We start from the raw sequence: 27,915 nt of genomic DNA on the forward strand, positions 1-27,915 counted from the left end.
ACCCATTTTGTGTTTTTTTTTTGACATGTTACCTAGGTATTCTTGTATTTATTGTTCACAAGATTAAGTATGGATCATGAGAAAGTTGTGAGGAATATTGTTTAATTTAGTTCTATGTGTTGATCCATTTGATGATTTGGGGAAATAATTGAGGTTTATAATTTTTTGCATAGCATTGGAATTAGTAAGTTAAGAAAATGTGCTATGAGGAAAAGGTTTGTGGTTTGATGTATTTGAGGTAAAAAATGTTTGAGGTATTGAGTGAATGACCCGTATTGCCTTTACATCTCAATTAGTAGTAAAAACTGTTTTGCTAAAAGTTGTTTGAATAGTAAAAAGGAGATCACCTAGGTGTTGTTGTTTTGTAGTTAAAAACAGATTTGCTTGAGGACAAGCAAAAGCCAAGTGTAGGGGGTTTGATTGGTCATTATTTGAAACGATCGTTTATACTTAAACAGGGTAGAAGTGATTACATTTTAGTGAAAAACAAGATAATTTGATGAGATTTTGTGTTTTACAGGTGAGAAAAGATGCGGAAAACGGCATTTGAATTCGAATTGCGAAAAAGATTGAAGAAATTAGAAAAAGAATCAGCGTTGTAACACTGGCGTAATTTACGCCATGTGGGTGTAAATTACGCCCATAGTCAGAAAAGGGTCAGTAGGATTCGTTTCAAGGGAGATTGTGGTCAAAAGCAAGCAATTCTTAGAGTTGATTTTGCAATTAAAACTAATTAACACTAATTAGATGACTTTAAAAGCTTCTGAGGTTTAAGCAACGAGTATGAACAAAAATCATAAACACAAAGTTGTTATTAATGAATTAAAAGATTTATCCCTTCCAAATCCCTTTTGGTACAATTATTCAAACAAGTATTAAGTTTTATCAAGTTTTGATGTAACTTACATAGATATAAGTTCTTCAATTTATCAAAAACACTATCTTCGGCAATTTCATGTAAATTATATAGCTTGTTTTAATCCTTACCTATATTAACACTAAGTGGATTTAGAACAAACTATCCATTCACAATAATAAGTCTTGCAATAATAAAATTCGATAAATTTGCATTAAACGATAACTTGAACAATTCATAAATCAAAAGACTTTTTCAATACAAATTATGGATCACAATAATACTTGAATGAAATCATAAATACACAATTGTTCAATGAAAGGAACAAATAAGAAACTTAGCCGAGCATGTTGATGATGAAAAGCATGATGAATGGATGATGAAGCATGAAGAACTCTACTTTGATTCTTGGAAAGGGATGAATTTTAGTGTTCGGGTTAGGTTTTGTAGCTCAAAAACTGATGGGAAAAGTGATAAATTCGTATTCTAGGGTTCCCTTTATATAGGGGATGAGAAACTTGTTCCCAAAGCAAAAATCTCTCAAAATTCGAGTGCAGTAAAATTGTATGGGCGTAATTTACGTCAGCATGGCGTAAATTACGCCAATATGTGAACTCCGGGCGTATTTTTACGCCAAAAAGCTTCCAAATTTCTGACCCTTTTCTGACTATGGGCGTAATTTACAATGCTGATTCTTTTCCTGATTACTTCAAGTTTTTCCGCTATTCGACTTCAAATGCCGTTTTCCGCATCTTTTCTCACTTGTAAAACACAAAATCTCATCAAATTATCTTGTTTTTCACTAAAATGTAACCAATTTTACTCTGTTTAAGTATAAACGATCGTGTCAAATAATGACCGATCAGTGATGGAGTGATGAGGTGTAATGGAAGGTTTTTGTGAAGTATAGTGCCGATGTGAAAATCGTGATGATAGAAATGTTTATAGTGGTGATAGAATGATGGAATGTGTGAGGGTGTAAGTCATATATATATATATATATATATATATATATATATATATATATATATATATATATATATATATATATATATATATATATACTTTGTATGAGGATTTTATTATTATTTGTAATTTGTTCAACATTTGTGATTGGTTGAAATGACATTCACGCTCTAAAAGCTTCTGGTGATACCATGTATGGCGCCAATAATTATTTTTTCACCCCGCTGCGTAACTAGCTTTATAGGTAGCATGATGGAACAAATACATCACCACCACGGTATGTTACTAATCGTCTTATATCATACGTATTAGAAAAATTCATATTGATAGATGAAGTTAAATTAAGAAGTTAAATAATTTTTAATAGTTTTTCTAAGTTGATAATTATTTTATGATCGATATAGTAAGCGATTTTATATATTTGATGAACAAAATATAATTTTTATGTTAAAATCGAAGTAGGAAGCCCGTACGTTGTGATGAGGGTATATTATCTACTAAATTAAATGTCATAAATTAAATATAACTTAATTATTCAATGGACTAGTAATAATCGGCATGTAAAAATGATTTTAAAAGTTACCTTATTTTTATTTATATTATTAACTAATCGTTTGTCAAATTCGATAGATAAAAAATAATAAAAAATAAAAATAAAATAAACGAATTGAGATAGTTAAAAAAGTTACTATTCACTTTTTTTTAGCAATAAGAAAGTGCCATATAGTTTTGTGTTTTAGTATAAAAGTTAACATATAACATGTATCTAAAAACGATTTCAAATGTCACCTTATTTTTTTACATTATTAACTAAACGCTTGTTAAATTTGATAAATCAAAAGAAGAAGAAAATAGAAGCAAAATAAACATATTAAAGTGGATAAAAAAAATTACTAATCATTTCTCTTTTCATTCAATAAGAATGTGCCATGTAAGTTTTGTGTTTTACTATATGGCTAAAATGGAGTAGTTACTACTACACTGACACGAATGTAATACTCCGTATCATTAATTAACGGCGGCAGTTATATTGAAGCATAAATAAATATGAATAAATTTATAATTTTGTTTAATACGAGTAGTGTCACTATTAATCTTCGACAACTTCTGCATGCATCACAATCATGTAACTTCCAAAATTCATATTCATATTCTTCTTACACTAATTAAATGAATTTGCTGGATGAATACCTTTTACCCAAAAAAAATATATTCATATTCTTCTTTATAAATCATGATGAACTTAAATCAATAAAATCTGATTTTATCGACTTAAATGACGAATAAACGACTCCAACTCCATTTGACTAACACCACCATCTCCGGTTGACTTTCTAACACGGTGTCCCATCACCATCGCACGTTTCCTTATTTCTTCACCGTCCCTTGAACCCATCAATGTTCTCACAGCGTTCTCCACAACGATCGACTCCACCACTTCGTCTTGTTGACACCATTCTTTCACCAACAACCCAACCTTAAGAACTTTTGTTACCAACACCGCGTTATTCGGTTGGTCCGAATGTATAGGCCACGCGGCTATAGGTACACCCATAGATATACTTTCCATACACGAATTCCATCCACAATGACTCATAAATCCGCCGATAGACGAATGAGCCAATATTTCTAATTGGGGTGCCCATTCTTTGACGATAAATCCTCGATCTTCAACTTTGTCTTCGAACCCTTCTGGCAATTCGACATGAGTACTATTGTTAACAAAAATGTCTCCTTTATCGGCTTCGCGAACCACCCATATGAACTTCTGATCACTCTTTTCTAATCCAATTGCGATCTCTATGATTTGGTCTTGGGAAAGTGTAGTGGTAGTCCCAAAAGAAACATAGATCACGGTATTTGGTGATTGTTTGTCAAGCCAATTGAGGCATTTTGCGACTTGACCACCATCATTTCTAGAGACTTTAGACCCGCTACAAGAAGTATACTATTATTATTAGTAGTAGTCATTAAGAATATGCATTTATATGTAAGGCCTCACTTTTTTTTTTAATTTTTTTTTTCTTCTTATTTAACTTTTTTTAACATGTTAGAGTCAGGCTAGCTATAAGGCACCCACTCGATGATAACTTTGTTGGAACACAGGTCCCTTAACTTACAAACTAATAAGTGTATTAAAGAAAGTAACAATAGTACGGTGATTTATTATGCAAAATATAAATGAAAATGGAAGCAAAAGACTCAGTGAACTACATTTTGCTTATCACACACTTTATTAACAAAACTAGTGGACTTTATATATAGCCGGACGTAAAACATGGAGAATAAACATTCCACTAAACTAGCACCTAACACACCCTTACTCTACCTAAAGAATAGGAGATCACACTCCCATTTACACCAACAATATCGGTCAACGAGACCAATTCTAAAAACTACCAATTCGAACCACTAATTAAACTACTATCAAAGAAAAAGAAGCAAACTGGGTTAAACTTATTCAAGCGATTCATGGTTCAGCTAAAGGAAATAAATTACCGTGTAACAATTACTCCTCGCGGGTCTGGGGTTCAATCTGCAAAAATATTAACCTCATACATTTGTCTACTTCCATTTCAGATTCCTCATTGAAATTGTCGATTGGAAATGGTTTAACTGCTAAATTTTGGACCGACCCTTGGCACGATAAATCTCCCCTTGATTCCAGATACCCTCGCTTATATGCTCTTAATATTGACCCCAATAGCTCAGTTTCAAGCCACTTCTCGGCTCAAGGAATGGTTTGGTCTTGGAGAAGAGATCCTAGGGGGGGTATTGAAAACCAACAACTTTTAAATCTCATTGCTTCTCTCACTAACGTGGTTCTTTCAGACAATCACGATTCTTGGTTATGGCACGGTTTCTCTAATGGTCTTTACTCGGTTTCAGAAGCTCGTCATCTTATCGACAATCATTCGATTTCATCTTTTTCTCGGCCTACAATGTGGTGTAAATGGGTTCCGATCAAAATTAATACTTTCATTTGGCGTCTCAACCTTTGTCGATTACCTACTAGGATGAACCTTCTGACCCGTGGTATTGATACGGTTGATATTCGTTGTGGCATTTGCGGTATTCACGAAGAAGACGAACATCACCTGGTCGTTGAATGTTCTATTTCAAAAGAGATTTGGTCTTGCATAGCAACGTGGGTTAATCTCAATATTCCAGCATGGGATTCTTTGGTTAGTATTTGGGCTTGGGTGGACGGCTTTCCGAACTCACAACACCAACAAGTCATCATCAGAGTTATTGTCATCGCTACTCTTTGGCACATTTGGTCTCTTCGCAACAATATCATCTTCAAAGACAATAAGATCCGCAAAGGCAATATCGTTGATAATATCATTGTTTGTAGTTTTAATTGGCTTTACGCTAGATGGCAAAAATGTAGAATTAATTGGAACGTGTGGTTAGACAATCCTATGAACGCTCTGTAATTGTTTTTTCTTCCTAGCTTCTTGCTAGTCTCTTTATAAAATTTAGCTGCTGTTCAAAAAAAAATTAAACTACTATCTAATACATATCATATGTATTCCGTAATTATCAAACAAATTTAACTACGTACCACTATTAACTAAATTAAACATAATAATAACATGCACATGATACTAGTTACTAGTTAACCCAAAGCCACACCATGCACCTGATTAATCACGTATACTTCAACATTACTATAGATCGAACCGATTAATCTAACAATCACCTCCTTAATCGGTTCAGTCACACCACTCGTCCACCACACTTGTATAGTTGTATCATATAACGCGGCTCTCCCTGACACGTTCAACACCATCTCGACTCACCGGACTCCCGGCCTCATCCTCGGCCACATCCACAGTCATCTCGGTTTGAACTGTTCAACACCATCTCGGCTCACCCGGACTCCCGACCTCTTCCCCGGTCACGTCCACAACCATCTCGGTTTGAATCTCCATAGCCACAATGTTTACAACCGCGTGTTTTCATTAAACCACCTGGACGCCTCCAGTTTCTCGGTTCCCTTTTTTTTTATACCCTCCTTTTGACAAACTTGTTCCAAGAGTCTTTTACACCGCCCAAGAAAACAAGTCGAACACGCTATCACGTTTTCTTGTACCTCCACCGGTTAGTCTCTTATCACGAACAAATTTTTGACAATTTCTCGACACCCATTACAACTTCAACTATCGTGATCAAACTGCTCCAAGAAACTCTTCACACCACCCAAGAAAACAAACCCTGGCCACTAGCTATAACGATTTCTTGTCCCCGGTCTATTTTCTTTTCACGAGCACACTACCTAGTTGAAATTTCACCTAGCTCTTGATACCAATTGTTGGAACACAGGTCCCTTAACTTACAAACTAATAAGTGTATTAAAGAAAGTAATAAGAGTACGGTGATTTATTATGCAAAATATAAATGAAAATGGAAGCAAAAGACTCAGTGAACTACATTTTGCTTATCACACACTTTATTAACAAAACTAGTGGACTTTATATATAGCCGGACGTAAAACATGGAGAATAAGCATTCCACTAAACTAGCACCTAACACACCCTTACTCTACCTAAAGAATAGGAGATCACACTCCCATTTACACCAACAATATCGGTCAACAAGACCAATTCTAAAAACTACCAATTCGAACCACTAATTAAACTACTATCTAATACATATCATATGTATTCCGTAATTATCAAACAAATTTAACTACGTACCACTATTAACTAAATTAAACATAATAATAACATGCACATGATACTAGTTACTAGTTAACCCAAAGCCACACCATGCACATGATTAATCACGTATACTTCAACATTACTATAGATCGAACCGATTAATCTAACAAACTTGTCCAAGTGTCAGGTGGAAACCCTTAGATTAACCGTCTAGAAGGCACAATCTAGAAAAAAAAAAAAAACACCTAAAACTTCAAATTAAACATAAGGCACAATTTAAAGATGACTCTCTCCTAAGTTCGAATTCGAACTCACGGTGTTCTCATCTCATGAATCCGAATACACCGGGTTACCACTGCTCTGTTACATCTAGACATAAATTATATGTCACAAATAGGTCATTGATAATAAATTTTTATAATTTTATTTGCATAACATCTAAAAAAGTTAATAATTATCACTTAATAGATAGTCATTTTAATACATATTTATTATTGATTTTTTCTAAAGAAGGTCTTTATGACTGTCTTTATCAGGTTGTTCAAAAAGAAGAAAAGATCGGTGGATCAAGTTTATAAAGATACATACAGTACGGTTCGATTGAAACTAATGTCTATCAAATGGAAGACGAATCCCCAGACGCTACGACTAAAGTCAGATTGGAAGATTTCTTAATTTTTTAGTTGTTTCTGTATGTGAGCGAAATGCTCTTGAGTTTAGCTTGTGTTAGTAGCTTGGTTGTTTGAGAAGCATTAGGACTCACCTAATGTCGTTTTTGCTTCTTTGTAAACATTCTTTATTCTTTTTTAATAAAGTTCGCCGGGTAACCCCCTTTACCAAAAAAAAAAAAAAAAAAAAAACATCCATTAAAATATCAATATCGATGCACGTCAACGACATCATATTAATATTTCAATAATACCTTCAATGTACAGTACAACTGTTGTTATTAAGGATCATAATATTATTGTTATTATTTTTTTAATTATTTTATAAAGATAACATTTTTGGATAAAGGAATTTATTATTTTGTTGAAACCAAATGTGACCTAAAACTGTTTAAACAATTACGCTTGCTAGCTAGCCATAATAACGATATTTCGGCCATGCTTCTTGTAGCGGTAAGTTTGTTTCATGTGGAATAGTAGCCCACAAAAGGTGACCTCTAATAGATGGCTAACATGTATATAATTTTTGTTTAACGGCGTTTAGGAGTCACTGACAAGGGCTCATACGTGATGTCGGAACCTACTCACCCAATCATTTTGTTGGTCGAATTATTACAGTCTTACAGTTTCTCGGGGGAAACCCAACGACAAATCCATACGACAAATTCATACGGGCATCTATTACCGATAAAATATGATAATAGATACAGATATACATGATCATTATCATATTTTATCGGTAATAGCATCAATTGAGGTAAATAAAACAACTAGTTAATTGCTGTAAATAAAAGAATAGGAAAACAATAAGTAAGAACAACTGAAAAACTGAATGTGTTTGGATTAATTCAATTGGATACAAGCTTCAAGCTTAAATACAAGATGAAATCAAATACATAATCATAACAAACAACAAGGCACACTTAAGCCATCTAATAAAGCATGATGACAACTAATAAAGTAATTCAAGTAACATGGAGGCTAGTTGGCCACCAGATCAATAACACAACAAAATAAGCAAAAGAATTCGGAATTAACTTTAACAGCCTGGATCTGATCAGTGAGTGATGCGCCGCATCACATAGAGATGCGCCGCATCTCTTTGTGGTGATGCGTCGTATCCCTTTGAAACGCCGCATCTAAAACCTTCGGGACATTTTGGTGAAGGGATGCGCCGCATCAATGAAGGGATGCGCCGCATTTGTGTGTTTCACGCATACCGAAATCTGCAAAATCCGTGCAACACTTTAACTCACTTTTAGTGGCGCTTTTATTTTCAAATTTTGTTTGCACCAATATTTTAACACTCCCCCTTGGTGCAAACTCCCGATCAACAATCCCTAACGCCTCTCGAAATTCTATGAACTTGGCCTTCATTAGAGCTTTAGTAAAGATATCCGCCACTTGAGCATTTGTCCTTACATTTGCTAGCTCGATTTCCCCGCTTAGAACATTTTCACGAATAAAATGATATCTCATTTCAATATGCTTAGTACGAGCATGAAAAACTGGATTCGAAGCAAGCTTGATTGCACTTTCGTTGTCACATCTCAGTTTGACAACATAATCTACTTTTTCAAGTATGTCACCAATCAATCTTCTTAACCAAGTACATTCTTGAGCCGCCATTGTTGCAGCTATGTATTCCGCTTCCGTGCTAGACAAAACAACAACATCTTGCTTCTTGCTACACCATGAAATAACCGCGGAACCTATGTTAAAACAGTAACCCGAAGTTGAATGGCGATCATTTGCGTCTCCCATCCAATATGCATCCACGAAACCATTTAACAAAACATTATCACACTTCTTATACCACAAGCCATGACCTATTGATCCTTTCACATAACGAAGGATCCTTTTTGCTGCATCAAGATGAACATTAGTTGGACATTGCATAAATTGTGAAACAATGCCAACCGAGTAAGCAATTTTCGGCCTTGTGATGGTTAGATAGATCAAACTTTCAACCATTTGTCGGAACAACTTCACATCCTTGAGCTCTTTTCCTTGATCTTTCTTCATTTTGATGTTTGGTTCCATTGGAGTAGTCGTAGGCTTTGACTCCCCCATATTGAAACATTCCAAGAGACTTCTTGCATAACCCCTTTGAGAGATAAAGTACCCATTTTCTAATTTATCAACTTCCAAGCCAAGAAAACATCCAATCTCCCCCAGATTCTTCATTTCAAAACGAACCGAAAGATCATCACTTAAACGAGAGATTTCTGACTCGTTTCCTCCGGTGACAATCATGTCATCAACATATAATAACACCAAAACATGAAAACCTGATTCTTTCTTTACAAACAAACAAGAATCCGCATCAGAAATCTTAAAACCACAAAAGACAAGGTATTGTGCAACCTTACCATACCAAGCTCTCGGAGCTTATTTCAAGCCATAAAGAGCTTTCTTCAACCATCACACATATTCTGGAAATTGATTTGAAATTAACCCAATAGGTTATTCCATGAACACCTCACGATCAAGCTCTCCATAGAGAAAAATATTCTTCACATCAAGTTGCCACAATTTCCACCCTTTGTAAGCCGCTAGTGAGATTATTGTTCTCACGGTTATCATTTTAGCCACGGGACTAAAAGTTTCCTCATAATCAAGCCCATAACTTTGACAAAATCCAAGAGTCACCAACCGAGCCTTGAACCTATTAATGGTTCCATCCGAGTTCTTCTTCAAACGGTAGACCCATTTGCAAGTAACCGGTTTACATGCTTCCGGTTTCTTGACAAGCTCCCAAGTTTCATTCTTTTCCAATGCATCAATCTCCTCTTGCATTGCTTTTCTTCAATCCGGAGAATCTTTAGCTTCTTCATAACATGTTGGTTCTTCGGTTAAGCCACCTGAAAAGAAACAAGTTGTGACTGTGTTCACCTCATAGTCACTTAGATATTTTGGTTGTCTCTTTTCTCTTGTTGACCTTCTAACTTGAGTTGGTACTTCTTCACTAGGTGCCTCTTCTTGAGTTTGAGAACCACCATCATTCTCACTTTCTTCTTGAGTATCAATACTAGGAAACATAAATTTGTAATCTCTATTTTCTTCACCATTTTTGCTTGATTCAGAAAATTGAGAAGACACTTCATCAAATACCACATCTCTTGAAGTGGTAAACTTCTTTGTTTTTTGATCCATACACCTCCAACCTTTCCTGTGAGAATCATAACCAACAAAAATACACTTTCGAGCTTTTGGGTCAAGTTTGGTTCGGTTAGCTTTAGGAACATGAACATAACAAATAGAACCAAACACCCTAAAATAGCTTACATTTGGCTTTTGACCATAAGCTAGCTCAAAAGATGATTTTTATGTACCTGGCCAAGATGGTAACCGATTAGACACATGACAAGCACATTGAAGTGCTTCTGCCCATAGCTCCCTAGGCAACCCTTTGTCATGTAACCAAGATAAGCATATTGAAACAAGGTAAGCAATCTTTCTTTTCGCAACATCATTTTGTTGAGGGGTGTCCGGACAAGTCATTTAGCGAGAAATACGATTAGCTTTGCAATAAGTAAAGAAATCATTTGACATGAATTCTACACCGTTATCACTCCTAAGAGCTTTTACCTTTCTTCCAAATTCGGATTCGTCCGCTTCTTTGAACTCTATGAACTTTGATAAGGCTTCAGTTTTCTCCTTTAAAAACTTAACCCAAGTGAACCGAGAATAGTCATCAATTAACACCATGACATAGCAATGACTGCTATAACTTGGTGTTCTTGTTGGCCCCATCAAATTCGTATGAATCAAGTCAAGTAAACCTTGTTTTCGGTTTGTTGACTTCTTATATAGAAGCCGGTGCGACTTTCCATATTGACATCCTTGGCAAATCACCTCTTCACGAACATTCTTGAGTTTAGGAATTCCATCAACTAGCTTATGTGAGAATATCTTTTGCAACATTTGATATCCCACATGGCCTAGTCTTGCATGCCAAATAGCTCCGTTGTCGGTTTGACTTGTTTTCTTCACATAAGCTTCACCTGCGGACAACACAACCAAAGAACCTTTCTTTTCTCCCGTGAAAAGAACATCACTCATAATCTCCTTGAAATTCTCAAGGACTTTCACATCCGTTGGACCAAAAAGAACATACTTCCCGGATTCGGTAATTTGAGGTACCGAAACTAAGTTCTTGGTCAATTTAGGAACAAGATAAACATCTTCTAAAGTAAATGTATCATTATTAACATCAATAATAGCATTACCTTCCTTTTTCACCGGATGAGTTGAGTTGTGGGACGTGATTACAACTCGATTTTTATTGTGATCTCTAACGTCATGAAGAAGAGTTCCATCACCGGTCACATGATGAGAGCAACCCGAATCAACAATCCATTGATTCTTCTTGACAACCGTATCAATGGTAAAACATTGCTCCCATTTGACTTCATCATCATAGTTGCTTGAACAAGCCACGTTTGCTTTTGTGACTTTGGAACGACAATATCTCTTGATGTGACCAACCTTCCCACACTTGTAACATGTAGGAGGTTTCTTCTCATAGTTACCTTTGTAACTAGTTTGCTCTTCTTCTTTTTCTTTGCTTGAAGAACCTTTCTTGTGATTCTTTCCCTTTGAAAACAAAACTGCGTCATTTTCAAATCCTTTAGCCATTTGCTTGGCCAAAGCTTCTTGATTAGAGAGTAAATTCTCCAATTCTTCAACCGAAGGTTGAGTAGCCCACGCCTGAATAGAGGTTATGAACGGGACATACTCTTTCTTCAAACCGCGAATTAGATATCTTCGCAAACGAGCTTCACTAATTTTCTCTTTGTCATCAATCTCTGAAATTTCAGAACATAGATTTTTGACCCGTAAGAAATATTCGGAAACACTCATGCCTTCTTGTCTTGAGATTGCTAACTCGTTTTCCAAGAATTGCAACCTTGCGGTGTTTTTCTTAGAAAATAGTTTCTCAAGAGTATCCCATACTTCTTTTGGAGAAGTAATATCACGAACGTGTTCAATGAACTATTTTCTAATTGAAGTTCTCAATGCAAAGAGAGCCTTTCCACATCGTACCTTCCATTTTCTTCTTGACTCTACATTCTCTAGAGTTTCTATGGGAATTATGGCTTCACCTCCGGACACAAGTTTCCATAGATCATGACCTTGAAGAAAAGCCTCCATACACATCTTCCAATACTTGTAGTTGTTGCCTACAAGTTTCTCCATTCCATTGACCATACCACCATTGTTTCCATTCGAGCCTTCCATTTTTGATAGCAAGATAACTAGTTAGGAACTTTGAGTAAACTTTGAGTATTTGCACACAATAGTTTATCTTAGAACCAAGCTCTAGATACCATAAAACAACTAGTTAATTGCTGTAAATGAAAGAATAGGAAAACAATAAGTAAGAACAACTGAAAAACTGAATGTGTTTGGATTAATTCAATTGGATACAAGCTTCAAGCTTAAATACAAGATGAAATCAAATACATAATCATAACAAACAACAAGGCACACTTAAGCCATCTAATAAAGCATGATGACAACTAATAAAGTAATTCAAGTAACATGGAGGCTAGTTGGCCACCAGATCAATAACACAACAAAATAAGCAAAAGAATTCGGAATTAACTTTAACAGCCTGGATCTGATCAGTGAGTGATGCGCCGCATCACATAGAGATGCGCCGCATCTCTTTGTGGTGATGCGTCGTATCCCTTTGAAACGCCGCATCTAAAACCTTCGGGACATTTTGGTGAAGGGATGCGCCGCATCAATGAAGGGATGCGCCGCATTTGTGTGTTTCACGCATACCGAAATCTGTAAAATCCGTGCAACACTTTAACTCACTTTTAGTGGCGCTTTTATTTTCAAATTTTGTTTGCACCAATATTTTAACACTCCCCCTTGGTGCAAACTCCCGATCAACAATCCCTAACGCCTCTCGAAATTCTATGAACTTGGCCTTCATTAGAGCTTTAGTAAAGATATCCGCCACTTGAGCATTTGTCCTTACATTTGCTAGCTCGATTTCCCCGCTTAGAACATTTTCACGAATAAAATGATATCTCATTTCAATATGCTTAGTACGAGCATGAAAAACTGGATTCGAAGCAAGCTTGATTGCACTTTCGTTGTCACATCTCAGTTTGACAACATAATCTACTTTTTCAAGTATGTCACCAATCAATCTTCTTAACCAAGTACATTCTTGAGCCGCCATTGTTGCAGCTATGTATTCCGCTTCCGTGCTAGACAAAACAACAACATCTTGCTTCTTGCTACACCATGAAATAACCGCGGAACCTATGTTAAAACAGTAACCCGAAGTTGAATGGCGATCATTTGCGTCTCCCATCCAATATGCATCCACGAAACCATTTAAAAAAACATTATCACACTTCTTATACCACAAGCCATGACCTATTGATCCTTTCACATAACGAAGGATCCTTTTTGCTGCATCAAGATGAACATTAGTTGGACATTGCATAAATTGTGAAACAATGCCAACCGAGTAAGCAATTTTCGGCCTTGTGATGGTTAGATAGATCAAACTTTCAACCATTTGTCGGAACAACTTCACATCCTTGAGCTCTTTTCCTTGATCTTTCTTCATTTTGATGTTTGGTTCCATTGGAGTAGTCGTAGGCTTTGACTCCCCCATATTGAAACGTTCCAAGAGACTTCTTGCATAACCCCTTTGAGAGATAAAGTACCCATTTTCTAATTTATCAACTTCCAAGCCAAGAAAACATCCAATCTCCCCCAGATTCTTCATTTCAAAACGAACCGAAAGATCATCACTTAAACGAGAGATTTCTGACTCGTTTCCTTCGGTGACAATCATGTCATCAACATATAATAACACCAAAACATGAAAACCTGATTCTTTCTTTACAAACAAACAAGAATCCGCATCAGAAATCTTAAAACCACAAAAGACAAGGTATTGTGCAACCTTACCATACCAAGCTCTCGGAGCTTATTTCAAGCCATAAAGAGCTTTCTTCAACCATCACACATATTCTGGAAATTGATTTGAAATTAACCCAATAGGTTATTCCATGAACACCTCACGATCAAGCTCTCCATAGAGAAAAATATTCTTCACATCAAGTTGCCACAATTTCCACCCTTTGTAAGCCGCTAGTGAGATTATTGTTCTCACGGTTATCATTTTAGCCACGGGACTAAAAGTTTCCTCATAATCAAGCCCATAACTTTGACAAAATCCACGAGCCACCAACCGAGCCTTGAACCTATTAATGGTTCCATCCGAGTTCTTCTTCAAACGGTAGACCCATTTGCAAGTAACCGGTTTACATGCTTCCGGTTTCTTGACAAGCTCCCAAGTTTCATTCTTTTCCAATGCATCAATCTCCTCTTGCATTGCTTTTCTTCAATCCGGAGAATCTTTAGCTTCTTCATAACATGTTGGTTCTTCGGTTAAGCCACCTGAAAAGAAACAAGTTGTGACTGTGTTCACCTCATAGTCACTTAGATATTTTGGTTGTCTCTTTTCTCTTGTTGACCTTCTAACTTGAGTTGGTACTTCTTCACTAGGTGCCTCTTCTTGAGTTTGAGAACCACCATCATTCTCACTTTCTTCTTGAGTATCAATACTAGGAAACATAAATTTGTAATCTCTATTTTCTTCACCATTTTTGCTTGATTCAGAAAATTGAGAAGACACTTCATCAAATACCACATCTCTTGAAGTGGTAAACTTCTTTGTTTTTTGATCCATACACCTCCAACCTTTCCTGTGAGAATCATAACCAACAAAAATACACTTTCGAGCTTTTGGGTCAAGTTTGGTTCGGTTAGCTTTAGGAACATGAACATAACAAATAGAACCAAACACCCTAAAATAGCTTACATTTGGCTTTTGACCATAAGCTAGCTCAAAAGATGATTTTTATGTACCTGGCCAAGATGGTAACCGATTAGACACATGACAAGCACATTGAAGTGCTTCTGCCCATAGCTCCCTAGGCAACCCTTTGTCATGTAACCAAGATAAGCATATTGAAACAAGGTAAGCAATCTTTCTTTTCGCAACATCATTTTGTTGAGGGGTGTCCGGACAAGTCATTTAGCGAGAAATACGATTAGCTTTGCAATAAGTAAAGAAATCATTTGACATGAATTCTACACCGTTATCACTCCTAAGAGCTTTTACCTTTCTTCCAAATTCGGATTCGTCCGCTTCTTTGAACTCTATGAACTTTGATAAGGCTTCAGTTTTCTCCTTTAAAAACTTAACCTAAGTGAACCGAGAATAGTCATCAATTAACACCATGACATAGCAATGACTGCTATAACTTGGTGTTCTTGTTGGCCCCATCAAATTCGTATGAATCAAGTCAAGTAAACCTTGTTTTCGGTTTGTTGACTTCTTATATGGAAGCCGGTGCGACTTTCCATATTGACATCCTTGGCAAATCACCTCTTCACGAACATTCTTGAGTTTAGGAATTCCATCAACTAGCTTATGTGAGAATATCTTTTGCAACATTTGATATCCCACATGGCCTAGTCTTGCATGCCAAATAGCTCCGTTGTCGGTTTGACTTGTTTTCTTCACATAAGCTTCACCTGCGGACAACACAACCAAAGAACCTTTCTTTTCTCCCGTGAAAAGAACATCACTCATAATCTCCTTGAAATTCTCAAGGACTTTCACATCCGTTGGACCAAAAAGAACATACTTCCCGGATTCGGTAATTTGAGGTACCGAAACTAAGTTCTTGGTCAATTTAGGAACAAGATAAACATCTTCTAAAGTAAATGTATCATTATTAACATCAATAATAGCATTACCTTCCTTTTTCACCGGATGAGTTGAGTTGTGGGACGTGATTACAACTCGATTTTTATTGTGATCTCTAACGTCATGAAGAAGAGTTCCATCACCGGTCACATGATGAGAGCAACCCGAATCAACAATCCATTGATTCTTCTTGACAACCGTATCAATGGTAAAACATTGCTCCCATTTGACTTCATCATCATAGTTGCTTGAACAAGCCACGTTTGCTTTTGTGACTTTGGAACGACAATATCTCTTGATGTGACCAACCTTCCCACACTTGTAACATGTAGGAGGTTTCTTCTCATAGTTACCTTTGTAACTAGTTTGCTCTTCTTCTTTTTCTTTGCTTGAAGAACCTTTCTTGTGATTCTTTCCCTTTGAAAACAAAACTGCGTCATTTTCAAATCCTTTAGCCATTTGCTTGGCCAAAGCTTCTTGATTAGAGAGTAAATTCTCCAATTCTTCAACCGAAGGTTGAGTAGCCCACGCCTGAATAGAGGTTATGAACGGGACATACTCTTTCTTCAAACCGCGAATTAGATATCTTCGCAAACGAGCTTCACTAATTTTCTCTTTGTCATCAATCTCTGAAATTTCAGAACATAGATTTTTGACCCGTAAGAAATATTCTGAAACACTCATGCCTTCTTGTCTTGAGATTGCTAACTCGTTTTCCAAGAATTGCAACCTTGCGGTGTTTTTCTTAGAAAATAGTTTCTCAAGAGTATCCCATACTTCTTTTGGAGAAGTAATATCACGAACGTGTTCAATGAACTATTTTCTAATTGAAGTTCTCAATGCAAAGAGAGCCTTTCCACATCGTACCTTCCATTTTCTTCTTGACTCTACATTCTCTAGAGTTTCTATGGGAATTATGGCTTCACCTCCGGACACAAGTTTCCATAGATCATGACCTTGAAGAAAAGCCTCCATACACATCTTCCAATACTTGTAGTTGTTGCCTACAAGTTTCTCCATTCCATTGACCATACCACCATTGTTTCCATTCGAGCCTTCCATTTTTGATAGCAAGATAACTAGTTAGGAACTTTGAGTAAACTTTGAGTATTTGCACACAATAGTTTATCTTAGAACCAAGCTCTAGATACCATAAAACAACTAGTTAATTGCTGTAAATGAAAGAATAGGAAAACAATAAGTAAGAACAACTGAAAAACTGAATGTGTTTGGATTAATTCAATTGGATACAAGCTTCAAGCTTAAATACAAGATGAAATCAAATACATAATCATAACAAACAACAAGGCACACTTAAGCCATCTAATAAAGCATGATGACAACTAATAAAGTAATTCAAGTAACATGGAGGCTAGTTGGCCACCAGATCAATAACACAACAAAATAAGCAAAAGAATTCGGAATTAACTTTAACAGCCTGGATCTGATCAGTGAGTGATGCGCCGCATCACATAGAGATGCGCCGCATCTCTTTGTGGTGATGCGTCGTATCCCTTTTAAATGCCGCATCTAAAACCTTCAGGACATTTTGGTGAAGGGATGCGCCGCATCAATGAAAGGATGCGCCTCATTTGTGTGTTTCACGCATACCGAAATCTGCAAAATCCGTGCAACACTTTAACTCACTTTTAGTGGCGCTTTTATTTTCAAATTTTGTTTGCACCAATATTTTAACACTCCCCCTTGGTGCAAACTCCCGATCAACAATCCCTAACGCCTCTCGAAATTCTATGAACTTGGCCTTCATTAGAGCTTTAGTAAAGATATCCGCCACTTGAGCATTTGTCCTTACATTTGCTAGCTCGATTTCCCCGCTTAGAACATTTTCACGAATAAAATGATATCTCATTTCAATATGCTTAGTACGAGCATGAAAAACTGGATTCGAAGCAAGCTTGATTGCACTTTCGTTGTCACATCTCAGTTTGACAACATAATCTACTTTTTCAAGTATGTCACCAATCAATCTTCTTAACCAAGTACATTCTTGAGCCACCATTGTTGCAGCTATGTATTCCGCTTCCGTGCTAGACAAAGCAACAACATCTTGCTTCTTGCTACACCATGAAATAACCGCGGAACCTATGTTAAAACAGTAACCCGAAGTTGAATGGCGATCATTTGCGTCTCCCATCCAATATGCATCCACGAAACCATTTAACAAAACATTATCACACTTCTTATACCACAAGCCATGACCTATTGATCCTTTCACATAACGAAGGATCCTTTTTGCTGCATCAAGATGAACATTAGTTGGACATTGCATAAATTGTGAAACAATGCCAACCGAGTAAGCAATTTTTGGCCTTGTGATGGTTAGATAGATCAAACTTCCAACCATTTGTCGGAACAACTTCACATCCTTGAGCTCTTTTCCTTGATCTTTCTTCATTTTGAGGTTTGGATCCATTGGAGTAGTCGTAGGCTTTGACTCCCCCATATTGAAACGTTCCAAGAGACTTCTTGCATAACCCCTTTGAGAGATAAAGTACCCATTTTCTAATTTATCAACTTCCAAGCCAAGAAAACATCCAATCTCCCCCAGATTCTTCATTTCAAAACGAACCGAAAGATCATCACTTAAACGAGAGATTTCTGACTCGTTTCCTCCGGTGACAATCATGTCATCAACATATAATAACACCAAAACATGAAAACCTGATTCTTTCTTTACAAACAAACAAGAATCCGCATCAGAAATCTTAAAACCACAAAAGACAAGGTATTGTGCAACCTTACCATACCAAGCTCTCGGAGCTTATTTCAATCCATAAAGAGCTTTCTTCAACCGTCACACATATTCTGGAAATTGATTTGAAATTAACCCTATAGGTTGTTCCATGAACACCTCACGATCAAGCTCTCCATAGAGAAAAATATTCTTCACATCAAGTTGCCACAATTTCCACCCTTTGTAAGCCGCTAGTGAGATTATTGTTCTCACGGTTATCATTTTAGCCACGGGACTAAAAGTTTCCTCATAATCAAGCCCATAACTTTGACAAAATCCACGAGCCACCAACCGAGCCTTGAACCTATTAATGGTTCCATCCGAGTTCTTCTTCAAACGGTAGACCCATTTGCAAGTAACCGGTTTACATGCTTCCGGTTTCTTGACAAGCTCCCAAGTTTCATTCTTTTCCAATGCATCAATCTCCTCTTGCATTGCTTTTCTTCAATCCGGAGAATCTTTAGCTTCTTCATAACATGTTGGTTCTTCGGTTAAGCCACCTGAAAAGAAACAAGTTGTGACTGTGTTCACCTCATAGTCACTTAGATATTTTGGTTGTCTCTTTTCTCTTGTTGACCTTCTAACTTGAGTTGGTACTTCTTCACTAGGTGCCTCTTCTTGAGTTTGAGAACCACCATCATTCTCACTTTCTTCTTGAGTATCAATACTAGGAAACATAAATTTGTAATCTCTATTTTCTTCACCATTTTTGCTTGATTCAGAAAATTGAGAAGACACTTCCTCAAATACCACATCTCTTGAAGTGGTAAACTTCTTTGTTTTTTGATCCATACACCTCCAACCTTTCCTGTGAGAATCATAACCAACAAAAATACACTTTCGAGCTTTTGGGTCAAGTTTGGTTCGGTTAGCTTTAGGAACATGAACATAACAAATAGAACCAAACACCCTAAAATAGCTTACATTTGGCTTTTGACCATAAGCTAGCTCAAAAGATGATTTTTATGTACCTGGCCAAGATGGTAACCGATTAGACACATGACAAGCACATTGAAGTGCTTCTGCCCATAGCTCCCTAGGCAACCCTTTGTCATGTAACCAAGATAAGCATATTGAAACAAGGTAAGCAATCTTTCTTTCTGCAACATCATTTTGTTGAGGGGTGTCCGGACAAGTCATTTAGCGAGAAATACGATTAGCTTTGCAATAAGTAAAGAAATCATTTGACATGAATTCTACACCGTTATCACTCCTAAGAGCTTTTACCTTTCTTCCAAATTCGGATTCGTCCGCTTCTTTGAACTCTATGAACTTTGATAAGGCTTCAGTTTTCTCCTTTAAAAACTTAACCCAAGTGAACCGAGAATAGTCATCAATTAACACCATGACATAGCAATGACTGCTATAACTTGGTGTTCTTGTTGGCCCCATCAAATTCGTATGAATCAAGTCAAGTAAACCTTGTTTTCGGTTTGTTGACTTCTTACATGGAAGCCGGTGCGACTTTCCATATTGACATCCTTGGCAAATCACCTCTTCACGAACATTCTTGAGTTTAGGAATTCCATCAACTAGCTTATGTGAGAATATCTTTTGCAACATTTGATATCCCACATGGCCTAGTCTTGCATGCCAAATAGCTCCGTTGTCGGTTTGACTTGTTTTCTTCACATAAGCTTCACCTGCGGACAACACAACCAAAGAACCTTTCTTTTCTCCCGTGAAAAGAACATCACTCATAATCTCCTTGAAATTCTCAAGGACTTTCACATCCGTTGGACCAAAAAGAACATACTTCCCGGATTCGGTAATTTGAGGTACCGAAACTAAGTTCTTGGTCAATTTAGGAACAAGATAAACATCTTCTAAAGTAAATGTATCATTATTAACATCAATAATAGCATTACCTTCCTTTTTCACCGGATGAGTTGAGTTGTGGGACGTGATTACAACTCGATTTTGATTGTGAACTCTAACGTCATGAAGAAGAGTTCCATCACCGGTCACATGATGAGAGCAACCCGAATCAACAATCCATTGATTCTTCTTGACAACCGTATCAACGGTAAAACATTGCTCCCATTTGACTTCATCATCATAGTTGCTTGAACAAGCCACGTTTGCTTTTGTGACTTTGGAACGACAATATCTCTTGATGTGACCAACCTTCCCACACTTGTAACATGTAGGAGGTTTCTTCTCATAGTTACCTTTGTAACTAGTTTGCTCTTCTTCTTTTTCTTTGTTTGAAGAACCTTTCTTGTGATTCTTTCCCTTTGAAAACAAAACTGCGTCATTTTCAAATCCTTTAGCCATTTGCTTGGCCAAAGCTTCTTGATTAGAGAGTAAATTCTCCAATTCTTCAACCGAAGGTTGAGTAGCCCACTCCTGAATAGAGGTTATGAACGGGACATACTCTTTCTTCAAACCGCGAATTAGATATCTTCGCAAACGAGCTTCACTAATTTTCTCTTTGTCATCAATCTCTGAAATTTCAGAACATAGATTTTTGACCCGTAAGAAATATTCGGAAACACTCATGCCTTCTTGTCTTGAGATTGCTAACTCGTTTTCCAAGAATTGCAACCTTGCGGTGTTTTTCTTAGAAAATAGTTTCTCAAGAGTATCCCATACTTCTTTTGGAGAAGTAATATCACGAACGTGTTCAATGAACTATTTTCTAATTGAAGTTCTCAATGCAAAGAGAGCCTTTCCACATCGTACCTTCCATTTTCTTCTTGACTCTACATTCTCTAGAGTTTCTATGGGAATTATGGCTTCACCTCCGGACACAAGTTTCCATAGATCATGACCTTGAAGAAAAGCCTCCATACACATCTTCCAATACTTGTAGTTGTTGCCTACAAGTTTCTCCATTCCATTGACCATACCACCATTGTTTCCATTCGAGCCTTCCATTTTTGATAGCAAGATAACTAGTTAGGAACTTTGAGTAAACTTTGAGTATTTGCACACAATAGTTTATCTTAGAACCAAGCTCTAGATACCATAAAACAACTAGTTAATTGCTGTAAATGAAAGAATAGGAAAACAATAAGTAAGAACAACTGAAAAAATGAATGTGTTTGGATTAATTCAATTGGATACATGCTTCAAGCTTAAATACAAGATGAAATCAAATACATAATCATAACAAACAACAAGGCACACTTAAGCCATCTAATAAAGCATGATGACAACTAATAAAGTAATTCAAGTAACATGGAGGCTAGTTGGCCACCAGATCAATAGCACAAGAAAATAAGCAAAAGAATTCGGAATTAACTTTAACAGCCTGGATCTGATCAGTGAGTGATGCGCCGCATCACATAGAGATGCGCCGCATCTCTTTGTGGTAATGCGTCGTATCCCTTTGAAACGCCGCATCTAAAACCTTCGGGACATTTTGGTGAAGGGATGCGCCGCATCAATGAAGGGATGCGCCGCATTTGTGTGTTTCACGCATACCGAAATCTGCAAAATCCGTGCAACACTTTAACTCACTTTTAGTGGCGCTTTTATTTTCAAATTTTGTTTGCACCAATATTTTAACACTCCCCCTTGGTGCAAACTCCCGATCAACAATCCCTAACGCCTCTCGAAATTCTATGAACTTGGCCTTCATTAGAGCTTTAGTAAAGATATCCGCCACTTGAGCATTTGTCCTTACATTTGCTAGCTCAATTTCCCCGCTTAGAACATTTTCACGAATAAAATGATATCTCATTTCAATATGCTTAGTACGAGCATGAAAAACTGGATTCGAAGCAAGCTTGATTGCACTTTCGTTGTCACATCTCAGTTTGACAACATAATCTACTTTTTCAAGTATGTCACCAATCAATCTTCTTAACCAAGTACATTCTTGAGCCGCCATTGTTGCAGCTATGTATTCCGCTTCCGTGCTAGACAAAGCAACAACATCTTGCTTCTTGCTACACCATGAAATAACCGCGGAACCTATGTTAAAATAGTAACCCGAAGTTGAATGGCGATCATTTGCGTCTCCCATCCAATATGCATCCACGAAACCATTTAACAAAACATTATCACACTTCTTATACCACAAGCCATGACCTATTGATCCTTTCACATAACGAAGGATCCTTTTTGCTGCATCAAGATGAACATTAGTTGGACATTGCATAAATTATGAAACAATGCCAACCGAGTAAGCAATTTTCGGAATTGTGATGGTTAGATAGATCAAACTTCCAACCATTTGTCGGAACAACTTCACATCCTTGAGCTCTTTTCCTTGATCTTTCTTCATTTTGAGGTTTGGTTCCATTGGAGTAGTCGTAGGCTTTGACTCCCCCATATTGAAACGTTCCAAGAGACTTCTTGCATAACCCTTTTGAGAGATAAAGTACCGATTTTCTAATTTATCAACTTCCAAGCCAAGAAAACATCCAATCTCCCCAAGATTCTTCATTTCAAAACGAACCGAAAGATCATCACTTAAACGAGAGATTTCTGACTCGTTTCCTCCGGTGACAATCATGTCATCAACATATAATAACACCAAAACATGAAAACCTGATTCTTTCTTTACAAACAAACAAGAATCCGCATCAGAAATCTTAAAACCACAAAAGATAAGGTATTGTGCAACCTTACCATACCAAGCTCTCGGAGCTTATTTCAAGCCATAAAGAGCTTTCTTCAACAGTCACACATATTCTGGAAATTGATTTGAAATTAACCCAATAGGTTGTTCCATGAACACCTCACGATCAAGCTCTCCATAGAGAAAAATATTCTTCACATCAAGTTGCCACAATTTCCACCCTTTGTAAGCCGCTAGTGAGATTATTGTTCTCACGGTTATCATTTTAGCCACGGGACTAAAAGTTTCCTCATAATCAAGCCCATAACTTTGACAAAATCCACGAGCCACCAACCGAGCCTTGAACCTATTAATGGTTCTATCCGAGTTCTTCTTCAAACGGTAGACCCATTTGCAAGTAACCGGTTTACATGCTTCCGGTTTCTTGACAAGCTCCCAAGTTTCATTCTTTTCCAATGCATCAATCTCCTCTTGCATTGCTTTTCTCCAATCCGGAGAATCTTTAGCTTCTTCATAACATGTTGGTTCTTCGGTTAAGCCACCTGAAAAGAAACAAGTTGTGACTGTGTTCACCTCATAGTCACTTAGATATTTTGGTTGTCTCTTTTCTCTTGTTGACCTTCTAACTTGAGTTGGTACTTCTTCACTAGGTGCCTCTTCTTGAGTTTGAGAACCACCATCATTCTCACTTTCTTCTTGAGTATCAATACTAGGAAACATAAATTTGTAATCTCTATTTTCTTCACCATTTTTGCTTGATTCAGAAAATTGAGAAGACACTTCATCAAATACCACATCTCTTGAAGTGGTAAACTTATTTGTTTCTTGATCCATACACCTCCAACCTTTCCTGTGAGAATCATAACCAACAAAAATACACTTTCGAGCTTTTGGGTCAAGTTTGGTTCGGTTAGCTTTTAGAACATGTACATAACAAATAGAACCAAACACCCTAAAATAGCTTACATTTGGATTTTGACCATAAGCTAGCTCAAAAGATGATTTTTGTGTACCTGGCCAAGATGGTAACCGATTAGACACATGACAAGCACATTGAAGTGCTTCTGCCCATAGCTCCATAGGCAACCCTTTGTCATGTAACCAAGATAAGCATATTGAAACAATGTAAGCAATCTTTCTTTCTGCCACACCATTTTGTTGAGGGGTGTCCGGACAAGTCATTTGGCGAGAAATACGATTAGCTTTGCAATAAGTAAAGAAATTATTTGACATGAATTCTCCACCGTTATCACTCCTAAGAGCTTTTACCTTTCTTCCAAATTCGGATTCGTCCGCTTCTTTGAACTCTATGAACTTTGATAAGGCTTCACTTTTCTCCTTTAAAAACTTAACCCAAGTGAACCGAGAATAGTCATCGATTAACACCATGACATAGCAATGACTGCTATAACTTGGTGTTCTTGTTGGCCCCATCAAATTTGTATGAATCAAGTCAAGTAAACCTTGTTTTCAGTTTGTTGACTTCTTATATGGAAGCTGGTGCGAATTTCCATATTGACATCCTTGGCATATCACCTCTTCACGAACATTCTTGAGTTTAGAAATTCCATCAACTAGTTTATGTGAGAATATCTTTTGCAACATTTGATATCCCACATGGCCTAGTCTTGCATGCCAAATAGCTCCGTTGTCGGTTTGACTTGTTTTCTTCACATAAGCTTCACCTGCGGACAACACAAACAAAGAACCTTTCTTTTCTCCCGTGAAAAGAACATCACCCACAATCTCCTTGACATTCTCAAGGACTTTCACATCCGTTGGACCAAAAAGAACATACTTCCCGGATTCGGTAATTTGAGGTACCGAAACTAAGTTCTTGGTCAATTTAGGAACAAGATAAACATCTTCCAAAGTAAATGTATCATTATTAACATCAATAATAGCATTACCTTCCTTTTTCACCGGATGAGTTGAGTTGTCGGACGTGATTACAACTCGATTTTGATTGTGATCTCTAACGTCATGAAGAAGAGTTCCATCACCGGTCACATGATGAGAGCAACCCGAATCAACAATTCATTGATTCTTCTTGACAACCGTATCAACGGTAAAACATTGCTCCCATTTGACTTCATCATCATCGTTGCTTGAACAAGCCACGTTTGCTTTTGTGACTTTGGAACGACAATATCTCTTGATGTGACCAACCTTCCCACACTTGTAACATGTAGGAGGTTTCTTCTCATAGTTACCTTTGTAACTAGTTTGCTCTTCTTCTTTTTCTTTGCTTGAAGAACCTTTCTTGTGATTCTTTCCCTTTGAAAACAAAACTGCATCATTTTCAAATCCTTTAGCCATTTGCTTGGCCAAAGCTTCTTGATTAGAGAGTAAATTCTCCAATTCTTCAACCGAAGGTTGAGTAGCCCACCCCTGAATAGAGGTTATGAACGGGACATACTCTTTCTTCAAACCGCGAATTAGATATCTTCGCAAACGAGCTTCACTAATTTTCTCTTTGTCATCAATCTCTGAAATTTCATAATATAGATTTTTGACCCGTAAGAAATATTCAGAAACACTCATACCTTCTTGTCTTGAGATTGCTAACTCGTTTTCTAAGAATTGCAACCTTGCGGTGTTTTTCTTAGAAAATAGTTTCTCAAGAGTATCCCATACTTCTTTTGGAGAAGTAATATCACGAACGTGTTCAATGAACTATTTGCTAATTGAAGTTCTCAATGCAAAGAGAGCCTTTCCACATCGTACCTTCCATTTTCTTCTTGACTCTACATTCTCTAGAGTGTCTATGGGAATTATGGCTTCACCTTCGGACACAAGTTCCCATAGATCATGACCTTGAAGAAAAGCCTCCATACACATCTTCCAATACTTGTAGTTGTTGCCTACAAGTTTCTCCATTCCATTTACCATACCACCATTGTTTCCATTCGAGCCTTCCATTTTTGATAGCAAGATAACTAGTTAGGAACTTTGAGTAAACTTTGAGTATTTGCACACAATAGTTTATCTTAGAACCAAGCTCTAGATACCATAAAACAACTAGTTAATTGCTGTAAATGAAAGAATAGGAAAACAATAAGTAAGAACAATTGAAAAACTGAATGTGTTTGGATTAATTAATTGGATACAAGCTTCAAGCTTAAATACAAGATGAAATCAAATACATAATCATAACAAACAACAAGGCACACTTAAGCCATCTAATAAAGCATGATGACAACTAATAAATCAATTCAAGTAACATGGAGGCTAGTTGGCCACCAGATCAATAACACAACAAAATAAGCAAAAGAATTCGGAATTAACTTTAACAGCCTGGACCTGATCAAAGAGTGATGCGCCGCATCACATAGAGATGCGCCGCATCACATGGAGATGCGCCGCATCTCTTTTATTTTCAAATTTTGTTTGCACCAATATTTTAACAGTAAAACCCTCTCGGGTGAGGTTCGAACGCAAGACATCCGCAACATTCGAGGCTCATGAAATGAGCGGGTAACAACAAGGAAATTTTGCAGGGAGTGGAAGTTGAACCTATGACCTCTCATATGAGAAGTCAAGTCACCACCAGTATGCTAACTTGTTGGTGTTAAGTAAAGGTTCACGTGCTATAATGTGCATACTAAATGAACTTTAACTAACACGTGTCATTAATGTTAAGGTCATATAAAAGTTTCTTAAACTAACTAAATAACTTTAAAGATGTACTTTATATAACTAGATTAGATTAGATAGATAATTTATAATATTTAGATATACAGAAATAAAAACCAAATATACCACGCACCGTTTTCATGGAACTTCATAGTTCGGAGATTTTTACTACTATTATTTAGTGAATTTATACCTTTTTATATCCACAGGATTAAAGGGTCCAAGAGCCCAAAGTAACTTGTTATTATTTCGTGCATTGGCTTCAAGTAAGTCCAAGGTTGCTTGTTCGACGACTCGACACGAGTTATAGATGCGACCCAAGCTAAGTTTAGTGTACTCGTGTTGGCTAGAGATGAATGTTTTGAACTCAAGTGAAAAACAACCCTCGAACGATATCAATTCTCGCGTAAGGGCTTGTGGTTCGATTGACTTTTGTATTTGTTCACCAACTTGTTTGGAAATGTACAAAGCAATAGAGAAAGCCGATACACTATGAAAAGTGTAAGATTCAGCGTTCGGGATTAAAATAAAGTCTTGAACGACTGAACCCATGAGAGAATCATGGATGATAACGAGTCGTTGAGTGGTGGGACCAAGTTTGTGGAGGAGAGCCGCCACTGGGCCGCGAAGGTGAGTGGCGGCTTCACATATAGGTAGAAGATGAGAAGGGAATTTGTTGGCGGAATTAGGGTTAGGAGGTGGTGATGCATAACTTGGAATAGGGTAGTCATGGAAATAGATATTGGAGATTGTGTTTGGGTCCCACCCTTGTAATCGGAGCTTTGCTTGGCGGCCATAGGTCGTGGTGGTGATGACGTGGACAGGGACGTTGTAGGTGGAGATAAGGCGGGAAAGGTGGAGGAGTTGGTTGAGATGGCCTTGTAATGGGAGTGGAACGATTAATATGACTACTTTATTTTGGTTAGTAATACTCATTTTGTGTGTCACCATGAATATGGTTGAATGTATAAATTGGTGTATTTTGTGTGTGTTTTTGGTGGTATATAATAAGATTGAAGATTAGTTGAGGTATGGATTTAGCCGAAGTGCCGTTTTTAATATGACAACTTCCTTTCTTAGA

The 27,915-nt window shown here is 37.0% G+C and overlaps 1 protein-coding gene across 1 annotated transcript; it reads right to left on the minus strand.

Annotated features, from left to right (window-relative positions):
* Window positions 1-2,785: 2,785 nt before the first annotated feature.
* LOC139877072 (zeatin O-glucosyltransferase-like) lies at window positions 2,786-27,839 on the minus strand. The gene is made up of 2 exons (XM_071864481.1): window positions 27,028-27,839; window positions 2,786-3,756 (listed from the first exon to the last, which is right to left on the minus strand). Exons 1-2 carry the CDS (start codon window positions 27,783-27,785, stop codon window positions 3,087-3,089), a joined length of 1,428 nt encoding a protein of 475 aa, XP_071720582.1. The 5' UTR covers window positions 27,786-27,839; the 3' UTR covers window positions 2,786-3,086.
* Window positions 27,840-27,915: the final 76 nt, after the last annotated feature.

The sequence above is a fragment of the Rutidosis leptorrhynchoides genome, chromosome 11, assembly GCF_046630445.1.
Source record: "Rutidosis leptorrhynchoides isolate AG116_Rl617_1_P2 chromosome 11, CSIRO_AGI_Rlap_v1, whole genome shotgun sequence".
Lineage (NCBI taxonomy): Eukaryota > Viridiplantae > Streptophyta > Magnoliopsida > Asterales > Asteraceae > Rutidosis > Rutidosis leptorrhynchoides.